Source organism: Helicoverpa zea, chromosome 7 (assembly GCF_022581195.2).
Source record: "Helicoverpa zea isolate HzStark_Cry1AcR chromosome 7, ilHelZeax1.1, whole genome shotgun sequence".
Taxonomy (NCBI): domain Eukaryota; kingdom Metazoa; phylum Arthropoda; class Insecta; order Lepidoptera; family Noctuidae; genus Helicoverpa; species Helicoverpa zea.
The window spans coordinates 8,262,581-8,275,260 of NC_061458.1; the positions used below are offsets into that span (position 1 = coordinate 8,262,581).

The window sequence follows — 12,680 nt, forward strand, 5'->3', positions numbered from 1 at the left end:
CTTTCCAAATAATATTGAAACTAGGTAGCTGGTAGGAATTATAAATAAAAGACTGAGTTTAAAAGCTTGCCATTTTATTCATCACAAATATTTATTCATTATCCTTAACAACTTTACTTTATCAAGTTAACCTACCAGTGACAGTTTAGGGTCAAATGAAGAATTAGCTCCGAAATGCAGGTATTTATTTTTATTGCAAAAATAATACCTTACGACGTCGATGTTACAATTTGGACTATCATGAGCATTGCTAGCAAACCAAACCAAAGTTGGTGAGTAGAAGCTCCGCTGGGAAGTTGAGGTCCAATAACTATTCCTTCTATCCAAGCTTTGTACCTGAAAACCCTAGTATACACGTCGGGTTGCCAATCATCTATCACCGGCAAGGAGCAGTTCTTTGACAGAAATTGAACACCCAGTATGTCGTTGTTGCAAACCAAAGGGTTGCCGGAGTCACCCTGAAAAGAAAGAATAATATTAGTCAAGAGTCGGCCGATTAGTTCTCATAGATCAGTATGGAATCAAGATTTTCTTGAAAAAAAAAATATTGCCACCATTGGGACAACTGTGGCCCGACTCTTTAATCTTAATAATGTTCTATCTTCAGAAAACCTCTACAAATAATGATGTTCATATTAGGTAAACATTATTTTCATTATGTTTTCCCAATATAATTGAGGTACGAGTGATTTCACACTAGCTTATCTTGGAGTGTGTGTATCGCCCGGTTTAGTCTACGCGAAACATACAAGAAAATTAAAAAAAAATCCCGCGGTTTTACAAGCGTCCCAGGGGACCTTTGACCAGTAATACAAGCTGTTGATTTGCATCCATGGGTGATTTGTACAACACAGGCTACTATGTTACTCGAGGACACTACAGCTACTCAACAGTGATAGAATGTTTTAAATCGGTTTAGTACTTTTAGAGCCTTTAGAGTACAAATAAAAAAATGTTTTATCTTTATTATAATTAGTATAGACAAGCACTTACTTGACAACTGGAGGTGTTTGAGTACGGCACAGCGCACAGCATGTCTGGTGTTGTATTTATGGTAATGTTCTGGTGTCTATAGTAGAATTGGAAACACGCATCGTTCGTCGTCACAAATTTGTCGGTGTACAATAAGTCAACACTCGCCTAAAAATAAACATTTATTACACAAACGTGAAAAAAATATATATTACTAGGTATTATTAGTGATGTTCGTGAAATATTATGACGTCCTGGACATGATTATAGTGCACAAGCATTTGCGAAGACACAGGTGCACTCACTATTACTTCACTCTCATAGCCCCATGGGACGGCATTCCGACACGATTGGATAGAGTAGCTAGTTACTGTAAATGGTGATGTAATATAACGTCTACGACTATATAATTCTATCAACTTCTTTTTAAACACAACATTAAAATGTCACTTACATTAATTGAACTATCGTAGCCTCCCCAGCCGGGAGAATGACAAATATATGGGGTGGTTATGACGTCCGCATAAGGCAGTCGCAAGACAGATACCAAATCTGTTGGAAAACTCGAAAAGATCTGAAAATAGATCAATCATTTACAAGTATATTGCGAGAGATATTTTGAAATTTGAACTCTTCCAAATAACAATAAATGACTTACAGTAATAATTGCTATGTCGTTAACAAAGCGTACACGTGGATCAAACTGAGGGTGTATTGTAAACTTTTCTATACTTTGTAAAAGAAAAGTAGCATTATTGTCAAGCCTTGCTGAACCAGCAAATAGCCAGTAATCTCTTTCGAGAATTTGAGTGAATCGTCTGAAAAAAAAAATATGTTAAGATTACACTAAAAGAAGATAATTTTCGTCTTTTTAGACTGGTGAATTTTCCGAGTCGAAAAACTGTAACGTTAGGCCCGAGTCACACCGGAATAGCAACGGCCGGCAGCGGCCGCGCGACCGTTTAAAGCTTTCCAAGCGATACTGGTATTTTAAGTATGGAGTTAAAGTTGAAAATTATTTCACACTGAAAGTGCTCGCCGCGTCACTGCCGGCCGCTGCCATTCCGGGTGGCTCGAGCCTTAAACTCTTTACACATTATGTTTTGTCTAAGTTACTCTTGTTCGTAATTCGTTTAGGAGTAACCTGCGTACCCCTTGTAGGATAATTATAATACTATGTAGGTACTGTCATTGATAAATGACATATGTATAAATGATATATGATGTAGTCCTGACTAACCCAGCATCATTGTTATAAAGGCACGATGCAGTTGTCAATGCATGACGATACGAGACCAATGCTCCTCCGCATCTATGCCCTCTCGTTGTTTGATTCGTTTCACTTCTCTGTTGCAAAGAAACCTGTAAAAACACACTGTTTTAGTACCTGCATCACGGGAGTATTCACAAAAATATCGTACCCTGCCGTGGCAGAGTTCTCATTTAAAGAAGTAACACCGATGATGGAGAAGAAGAAAATAATATATTCGTGGATCAATCTTACCATGTAACGGAACTGATTTTCATGTGCAGTTATCCCACCTATTATTCTGGCTGCCCCGTCGACAACTGAATAGCTTGCGCCTGATGGTAAAAAAAATGTAGATATAATTTTCTGTCTTGATCAAATTAAGGTTTAGTACACTATTAATAATAAGTAGAAGTACATGATTTGCAGCGTTTTTAACGCTTGTGAATTTTTCTCATGAATAGGTATGCTTGCTTACGGGTACATCAAACAATTGACAACTACATGGGACAAACGATGGCAATTGTTTTTTGCCGCGCAGAAAATTCACGTGCATAAAACAGTGCATATTTGTGTGATAAAATCCACCAGTGAGAGAACGCTGTTACACTAGAAACACGTAAGATTATCCTTATATCTGTTTAGATAAATTCAAAAATATTACAACTCGACATGTTTCACTCATCACAAGAAGCACATAGGTAATTTATCAAATAAGGCAAATTTCATTAATTGGTAACGATTTAGCATAGATTTTTACAAAAATTGAACTTTTATATGTCAATTCTTCAAAGGGTCAATAAACTTTCTCTTATCTTAATAAATCTTATTTTAATTTAAATAGCAGCGTTTTACCTGAAATAAAACGCATATTAAATACTTACCTTATTTGAAGCTTACTAGTTTGAGATAGGCACCTACGTGTTTTCCGCTTTTATCTCCGTCCTTTTCTACCCCATATCTTGCATCTCTCTCGCACACCGACCAGTTTCACTCCCCACCAGGCAGGAGGCGACGAGTGTTCTCGGCGGCCACAGTTCGTCATTGAGTCGAAAACACCAGGCAGAAATTAAAATGTAAGCTTCAAATAAGGTAAGTATTTAATATGCGTTTTATTTCAGGTAAAACGCTGCTATTAAATTCTTGACCGTTATTTGAAGCTTACTAGTTTGAGACGTGTTTGTTATCGCCTGGTGGAAGTGGACGCCAATGTGAGCAAAAGCACAATGAAATTGTGTATGTAAATAGGTACTTAGGTACACGAGTAATCACATGTAAGTATGTGTATTGCGTCCTGGAATACTAATGTAATCAAAGTTAACTGGTACTGGTACTCAGCTACATCCTGTTAGACTGGAAGCCGACCCCAACATAGTTGGGAAATGGGCTCGAAGGATGAGTAATAAAAATTAAAAGAGAGATGCAAGAACAAAAGCAAAATTGATTTCATTTTCTAATAGTAATTAACAAAAACATTGCGATACTTCTTAATAACAATAGTAACAAAAATATAGACATTAATCAGCTGGATTAATTAAATAATCGAGATAACTTGCTACTTCTATTTAGTGGGTATCTTTCCCTTCTGTAAAAATGGGCAAATGTATTGCCTGATCGCCAATTACCCTTTGCTAATATATCGTCCAAAAGTATATTGTCAACACAGATTTTGACGCTACCGCCGAGTGGAAGCTTCCTGGGGTTGTAGTTATTCCTGCCTCTTTTAACAATGTCTTAATCCACCCGCATCATCGTTCGGGTGCCTGCCTTTGGTTGGCCTCTAACGGATATAAATAAATTTAAGGAATTAGCCGATGTCCGTCTATCTTCTAACAAGGCTTTAGTCTTTCTGACCCAATACACTGGACTTAGATTTATATTTTCCTGATTATCCATCAAACAACAACCCGACTGCCTATGACTAGAACTGTCGGTCTTAGAGCCAAAGACTGGCCATAAGATTAAATTATCTTTGTTGTTTTTGAAATGTTCTGGGTCTATTGCAAGCAAGGAAAGATCATGGACTCGCCTTTCCGAAACAAGCTAGCAAAAGAAAGAGCAGCAGTGTGCCTGGAAGTTGCAAATGGATTATTCTCGTCTACGTTTACTGCACTTAAGTAGGTTACCAATTGGTCATTATTCCAGATGGACGGCTTCCCGGGGAACAGGTTTGCTCAGCGCTATTGATTTTAAATTGTGTCCGACTAGAACGTGTGAACCTAGCTCTCCAGTGGTTTCTGCATTGCATAGTGTAGCTATAACTGACTTGTGTAATAAAATAGTATTGTATGTTAGTTTATTTACTATGTGTAAGTCTGCTAAAAATTGGGTAAGTATAGGTCCAAATAGGGATTCAAGGATTCATAGGATCCAATTTCATACTTTTCGCCCCAATTTAACCATCGACTCCAAGCTGATTGATAAGTGTTGCGTGTGGATTGAAGAAGACTTCAGTCGGAGAGACTCCTTGTCCCTCCCCCCCCCCATTTCCCTGACCTTGGCAGGGGGTATCCCCGTTGCTGTGTCTATCGGTTTCTGCTCGAGGTTCATCAGTGTGTAGGGTACTGCTAATGATCGGGACTTCAAATCTGCTCGCCAAAATACCTGGTGCCACCGAAGGAACTACTATGAGATTAACTCCCGTTCCTGAATTGAGATGACTGAGGACCTACGGTATAAGGTAAGGTGGCGGTAATACCCATGCTAGCGGGTAAGTCAAAACTTGAGAAAAAGGCATCGTGGAACCCCGCTTTCGGGTCCTTCAGATCTAGGGGCACGTAGTACACAACTATGTGTCCCTGGGCTCGCTTCGAGGCAAGTAGGTCCACTGCTGATACAAGATGCCACTCCGGTGGAGGTTTGTGTCGGGAGAGATGGTCTGCCTGACTGTTGAATAGGGCTGGTATATGATTCACGACGTGATAGATTTGATACAGCTCAAGATAACTGAATACTCTGTACGTCAAGTTCGGTAGGCTCCTTGATCGGGTGCCACCTTGATTTCTTAGATATGACACCACAGTCCCATTTTTGCATTGAAAAATGGCTGTTGATCTCTTTAGCAACTTGCCGTGATTTTCCAGTTAATACTGCAAGCATCTCTTTCAGATCGCAGTGAAAGCCTTTTTCTCTCTCGTTCCATGAACCCATTACGGGAGTTCCGTTCAGTTGTGCCCCCATCCTACATCGGAGGCGTCCGTGGTTATAAGGTGACAGGGAAGTGGCGAATGAATATCCAAGGTTTGGTGGCAGCTGACCAGCCACCACTTTAGATCTGCTAAGGCATCTGCTGGTAGGTTCAACATTGCTATACTCCATTCACCGAGCCGTGAGCCCACAATGTAACCAAAGAATGACACTTTTTCAAAATGGTGGGTATAACCCGACCGATGACAAAAACGTCACATTTTTATGTAAAATGTTCTTAATATCGTGGTCTTCAATTAAGTAGGGTTCTATGTATGACAGTCAAGACTTCTAGGTTCATTTTACATGTAAACGATTTACTACATATTTCATTAAAATTAAGAAAATAATTTACGGCCTTTATTATACATATTTGATTTCAAATAAGTTTGAAAAGATTGCATAAGTTCCACAGACATCGTTCTAAAATATCATTTCTAATGTTGTCAGTATATTACTTTCGTAGTTATTTTTATAAAATATGATCATTACTTCAATCGTGACTTATAAGAACCCTTTTTATGGTTTGTTCACCGTTTGGCTCACGGTTCCATGAATAGGGTAGGTATAGATTGCTGTTCAACACTGCATTGAGGAAAGTGAGGAGAGCCCGGTAATGCAGTCTGCCGTATGGAACAACGAAAACTTGCGAAGTTTAAAAGTCCTATCAAGCTATGCAGGTCTTCTAAGTTTGTCGTGCTGTTTGTCACGTAGTGCGTTTTGTCATTATCTTGTTGATAATGCTTGCGATTTATTCACTTGCCATCCAAAACGTGGTGCAAATGATCCCAAAGTAGGCAAATATATCTTGGTGAGCCACCAGAAAATCGAGATACACAATTATAAGTAACCCTTGAGTTTTCAAAGTTTGAGCCACCCAAATTGGTCACTGTGGCGAAGGTCTTGGGTGCCGTGCTTAAGCCAAATGGTAGGCACGTAATCTGAAGCAGTCTTCTTCTGTATACTAGTCGAAGAACATGTCTGTGACCTCCGGCTACCGGAAGGTAGAAGTAAGCCTGGGCGAGATCCACTTGCACAGCCATTCGTCTTTCTGAAGAAACTCTAGCACCCGAAAAACATTTATTAAACTGAAGGGTTCCGTAATTATGAACTTGTTGAGAACCTTGAGATTGAGTATTGGACGGTTCTTTCCGTCGCCTTTTGGGCACAAGAAACATATTGGAAAGAAAGCTGGCAGAATTTGCAGCTATCAATAGAACTTTTTGTTTTATCATTTGGGATATGACGACATCCATCTCTTTGGACTCTCTGGTCAAATCTGGCATTATCTATCAAAGGTGGCTCTTGGCCAATGGTATGCGATACCCAGTTATTATTTTTGACAAGAAAGGCGGAGCTCCCATTTCTTTCCATTGGTCTTGATATAATGTTAGGCAACCCGCCTGGAAAGTCATAACTTACGTGCCTTGTTGGACGCATCAAAGTCCGCCTGCGGTCCTGGACGCTTTCTGTTTCCTCTGTTGGACATGGTTCCTATTGTAATTTACTCGTGATATCCCAAGGGAGCTTTTAGAGTTTTGCGTCACACGCCATTCAGCGTGAGTGTGATTACCATTTCCCTTCGAGGGAAGGTTATAATGGCGACTCTTCGAAAGTCGATCCAAAAAGCCACCCTGCGAGGGTAGATTGCAATGATGGTACGACCCGCAACATGCATGATTGGTACCCTGCGAGGGTCCGTGATAATGAGCCGACCCCTGCGGGGGGTGGCTAGTATACTTACTGGTCCCTGCTTTGTAATGATGCTGCGACTCGCAAAATGCAAGATTGGTACCCTGCGCGGGTCCGTGAAAATGAGCCAACCCCTGTGGGGGGTGGCTAACATACTTACTGGCAGTCCTAGGCGGAGCGTACCAAGTCTTTCAAGGCCGAAAAGCATCACACGCCGAGATAATGAGCCGACCCCTACGGGGGGTGGCTAACAGACTTACTGGCAGTCCGAGGGGAGCGTACCAAGTCTTTCAAGGCCGAAAACCATCACACGCCGTGATAATGAGCCGACCCCCATGGGAGGTGGCTAACAGACTTACTGGTAGTCCGAGGGGAGCGTACCAAGTCTTTCAAGGCCGAAAAGCTTTCTTGACACCATCAGCCCTCTTCAAGTGCGGTAGTGATCAGTCCGAACTAAGGAGATGCTGGTTGGACCGCACCTCACACCATTCTTTTTTGTCAAACCGTTGAACGCCTTGCAGGATTGAACTAGGGCCACAGGTGCCTTAGGAACTTCGGGCTTGCTTTCTTTTCCATAGTCACGTGCACGGGCTGTGGTAGCTTTATTATTTACCGCATCTGTATTTGCTTTATAAGTCACTCATTCTGAAAACAAATTACTGAAAAAAAAGTACACGGAAGAAACTCGTGACAAAAAAGGGGTAGATGTACAAAATATTAACACTTGATTTCGCAAAATCGAATATCGAACGGTAAAACCGTTAACAAATTGTATAAAATATTATAAACTCACCTGTGTTCTGCGAGAGCACTGAGTTTATTTTTCAACGAAATACTACAGCGGTTGGTTAGACAACCTTCTCGGGCGGAAAACAAGACGCCAATGACGAACTGTGGCCGCCGAGAACACTCGTCGCCTCCTGCCTGGTGGGGAGTGAAACTGGTCGGTGTGCGAGAGAGATGCAAGATATGGGGTAGAAAAGGACGGAGATAAAAGCGGAAAACACGTAGGTGCCTATCTCAAACTAGTAAGCTTCAAATAACGGTCAAGAATTTAATACAGTTAATATTTCTTTTCAAACATTGATTTAAAATAGTAATTGTGTAACACTCACCGTAAAGAACAATAATACATAGTGACGTCAAAATAATATTCATATTCAAAACCAGAAGGTATCGAGATAAATAAAATCACCCGTAATTGTTGTGTTAATATCTAACTAAATATTAAAATGTGTTCAATATTGTTTGTCTAATCAATATTTATATGACTTGCAATCTTATCTATCTGAGTAGGCGTTTTTTTGGTCGCAATATCTGATTGATGAAATATCAAAGTTATCAAGAGTCTGAAAGCGATTGCGAAAAATCTGCTCAGAGTTAGCACTTTTTAAAAAAATCACTCACCCTTCACCATTTACAATGTTTTGTGTACATTACAACCATACTATAGTCCTTAAACTATGGAAACCGATTTTGTGATGATTAAGTTCTTAAATTTTATTTAGACTAAATTAAATTACCCTTTGTTATACAAATGACATTGATTGAATGTGTATTATATTATACCAGCCGATATCCCGCGGTTTCAACCACGTCCCGTGGAAACTACTGCTCGTACTGTTATAAAATATAGCCTATGTTACTTGGGCAGAGTGTAGCTTTTTAACATGAAAAGATTTTTTTTAATCGATTTAGTAGTTTCGCAACCTTTAGGATACAAACCAAAAACCTCATTTTTTTCACACACAGCGATTATTTTCATAAAAAGCGGAATAAAATTAATACTCACCATAAAGAGAAATCACACAAAATATAATCACCAATTTGTTCATTTTCACACACAGAAAGAAATTGCGTAAATGACAAACCAAATAGTTCAATGAGTTGAATGTTGACAGTTTTATCAATACATAGGATTACATTAATCTTATCGTGTTCGTACATAAAATATTAGCTTTTTATCATAATATCTGGTTGAGGAAATACAACGTAAAAAATATGACCTTTGAAAGAAGTAAATTGAAGTTATACCTAATAAATAAATAGGTATATCATGTAGGTAAAATTTTAATAAAATATATATTTTAAATAGATAAATATATTGCAAAAAATAGACCTCGGTTTTTTTCTCTTGCGGATAATAAATGCATAGTAACGTATGAAAGCGTCCGCGAGGCAACCGGCTTCATTGGAATAAAACCTGTGACTGCCAAAACTCTTAGTCATCACACTGGGAAGTGGTGATAGGTGGGTCTTTCTGAGGGTGCTGTGCTTTGTAAATATTGAGGTAAAAAAGTGCTAATCTAATTAGTCAACTTTCAATATTTGATTGTGACTTTTGACTTAGTAAGAAATGTATGGAAGGAAACTAATAAATTGTGCATGCTTCTTCAATGCCATGTCGCTGACTAGTTTGAATTACACTATCAGATAACAGGACAGTGAAATTTAACCTCTATCCGGATTTAAATAAGTTTAACAGAGAACACTACTCCCATAAATAATTGATATAAAAATTAAATCTTTCAGTGACAGGTTAGACACTAAAGGAAATTGAGAAACTTAAAGGATTGGTCCATATTGAAATTGAAAGAAAACGAGAAGTTAAATGAGAATTCTCAATGGTATCTTGATTTATTTTTTTTAGAATGAAGTGAAGCATTGAAACCTATGTAGCTACAAAGGTTATAAGCACAAATAAAAATAAAAAACAGTGCTTATATGTATTCAACATTCTTAATCAAATCGTACGTAAACAAGAAGAGATAATTTTCTAATTGAAAATAAAACCTTATTTCTCCAGTACAATAAAATACGAACACAGGATCGAGAGAAACATCTTATTGCGTTTTTTGTTACACATTCGTATGCTGATATCAGACCCCTAATAAAAATAAATGGGATCTCGCCTGATCTAAATATTAGGATACAAATTCTAGAGAACCAAATAGATCTTTTCACATACATAAAGTATTCTACAATCGTTGAAACGTTACGTTGGCTTGCTTTCTGAAAATCTTTGCAACGTTTGAATAGCTCGGTTTATTTTATTGAGCTTGCAGAACTTTGTATTTCTTATTGACTCGAATATTGGACGGTTGAGTTAGTTTATTTTTATTATATAGGTAAACATTACTTCTTACTTAAAATCGCAATATATTTTGGACGACAAAATTAATATAAAGCCAATTTCCTATCGACTAAATCACACTGTTGTGGCAACATTACATATGTTATAGATACGAACTATCGATAAAAATAAATGAGACTACATTTTTATATCACACTAGAACAAAACAAGGAAACAGATAACGCACGCATAAACCTTGAAATCTCGCCACTGAAACAATTCCGAGGATTATTACGGAAAACTGCTGTTACTCGCGTTAACGTACGATATGAGCCAACGAACGCGCGTAGAGCCCGTACCACGCCTAAGTTATATTGGATTCATTCACATTATTCGCACTCTGTTCCATTTTAAACGAAATACGGAAAGTATCTAAATTGAGCCGCTAGTTCGGTACAATTTACTGTTTTGTATGTAAAACGGTGCTGTTGAAATCGCTGTTATAAATCGTACGTGTTATCTGTGAAAAGGGTACTGTCCTTGTAAGCTATGTGGATCTGATTAACTTGAATTAGGACTGTGATTGAAAGGTCATGACTGTCTCTTCTGTAGTTTTTTTTTGTACAACAATATTTGTCTCTACTTTCGTTCTGTAGGTTAGTTAGTATTTTATACATGAAATTATCACTTAGATTCATTGATTATAGATACGTATACATTAGATTGTTTGCCTCGAAATTATTTGATAGTTTTTCGTTAATTATTTTGTCCTCGTATTACTGTTAAAGTGCTCCTCAGTTTTATATTCTAGTATAAAATTTCAATTTCATTTTTGTTTCTAAAGAAATATATCACCCTCACATAATCGCAAAAATAAAAACTTTTTAACTACAATTATATATTCACTATTATATCATAACTTTTTATTATTCATGAAGTATAAAGTCGTAGAATTTTCAAATACTTTTCAGGTTCATTGCTCGCCGCACATCGTAAAGTAAGAATGTTTATGTAAATTCGATGTTTTATTTTAGGTATCTCTCGAGAGATACTTACGAGTATCAGGACTGTTGTGGAACCTAAAAGGACGTTTGAATTTAAATGATTGTCTTTTGTTTCAGTTCCATTGTTTTATTCATGGAAATATTACACACGTCACCTACATTATGATGATTATAAAAGTTGTCTTTTACTCAATTATTAGTCAGCATTCTAGCTTCGACTAAAATTATCAATGATAAACTTTGAAATGCAGTATTTATCATAACTTATAAGTCAATATACGGAATATACCACCGTATAAGTTACTCCGCCCGTTACTCTTAGCGGAAAGCAATCACAGAAAAACTATAAACAATTATCAATTGAACGGTTCTATTTTTGGTACCAAAATCATTGAACAACAACTCGGGACAATCATCAATCTATTAGACTATCATCCTGTTTAGGTTAAATTTTGAATATGTACTTATTACAATAATCAATCCGTACAAAAATATAATTATACTCACTATGTTATTTTATCTACGGCCACAGTGTTCATGTAAACTTGTGCAGAGGCTACAGTCAATAGGCACTTTATGCGCTATCTATACACCTTATGGATTTGCAGAGGCCAATCCGCAGCTAAAACCGCTCTCTTGGCAACGGGTATGGACAAACCGCTACAAGCTATTACGTATATATAACTTTATATGTACCACTAGTAGACGAAGTTAAAACCACGTCCAATACAGAGACAACCTATACTCAATACTACATATGTACACATGAAAACTTGTTAACATTAACATCCAATGCTAATATTATAACTTATTTATGCTAAAGGCATATTATAATATTAATGATTATTTCACAGACAAACGGAGATGGCAGCTCTGAAGTGGAATACAAGTGTTTTTCTTTTGCATTTTTCGGTGTTTTCTATTGATATTTATTTAAAAAATATTGAACTGTATAATTGTAAATTATATTAATACTAGCTTCCGCCAGCGGCTTCGCCCGCGTGGTGTGTTGATAAAAAGTAGCCTATGTGTTAATCCAGGGTATCACGTATCTACATACCAAATTTCAATCAAATCGGTCCAGCCGTTTTTACGTGAATAAATAACAAACATACATCCATACATTCTCACAAACTTTCACATTTATAATATAAGTAGGAAGTAAATTGTAATAGCAAGCTGTGTTACTAGGATGTTGTTCTTCACCGCTTCTTCTTTCCAGCCATAACACTAGGAAGTGGTGAAAGGAGGGTTTTGGGGGTGCTGTCATTTTTGTAATTTTGACGTTAAAAAGTGCTAATCTAATTAGCCTACTTTAATATACGATTTTGACTTCGACTTTATATAGTTGAAGAATGTTTCTTTGTTTGATAGCGGTAATCCTAAGAACTACTAGATTTAAATAATTATTTCAGTGGTAGATAACGTACTTATTGAGGAAGGCTACAGAGTAGTTTATATCCGGGTGTGTGATAGGTACAATACCTATGGCGCACAGGTGATT

At 37.5% G+C, this 12,680-nt stretch overlaps 1 protein-coding gene across 2 annotated transcripts; it reads right to left on the bottom strand.

Moving 5' to 3' along the window:
• Nucleotides 1-57: 57 nt before the first annotated feature.
• LOC124632121 (chymotrypsin-like elastase family member 2A) lies at nt 58-9,031 on the bottom strand. 2 transcript variants are annotated; one of them, XM_047166795.1, is made up of 7 exons: nt 8,892-9,031; nt 2,477-2,556; nt 2,213-2,334; nt 1,631-1,790; nt 1,427-1,546; nt 994-1,140; nt 58-458 (listed from the first exon to the last, which is right to left on the bottom strand). In XM_047166795.1, exons 1-7 carry the CDS (start codon nt 8,932-8,934, stop codon nt 210-212), a joined length of 921 nt encoding a protein of 306 aa, XP_047022751.1. In that variant the 5' UTR covers nt 8,935-9,031; the 3' UTR covers nt 58-209. The 2 variants fall into 2 exon arrangements, with proteins under 2 accessions (XP_047022751.1, XP_047022753.1); XM_047166797.1 differs by lacking the exon at nt 8,892-9,031 and adding an exon at nt 8,215-8,368.
• Between the last annotated feature and the right edge of the window lie 3,649 nt (nt 9,032-12,680).

Coding starts and splice junctions, on each gene's coding strand:
- LOC124632121 (XM_047166795.1), bottom strand. CDS start 8,934: ATGAACAAATTGGTGATTATATTTTGTGTGATTTCTCTTTATG. Junction 2,335..2,476: donor AAAATCAGTTCCGTTACATG/GTAAGATTGATC, acceptor GTGTTTTTACAG/GTTTCTTTGCAACAGAGAAG. Junction 1,141..1,426: donor GCTACGATAGTTCAATTAAT/GTAAGTGACATT, acceptor GTTTATTTTTAG/GCGAGTGTTGACTTATTGTA.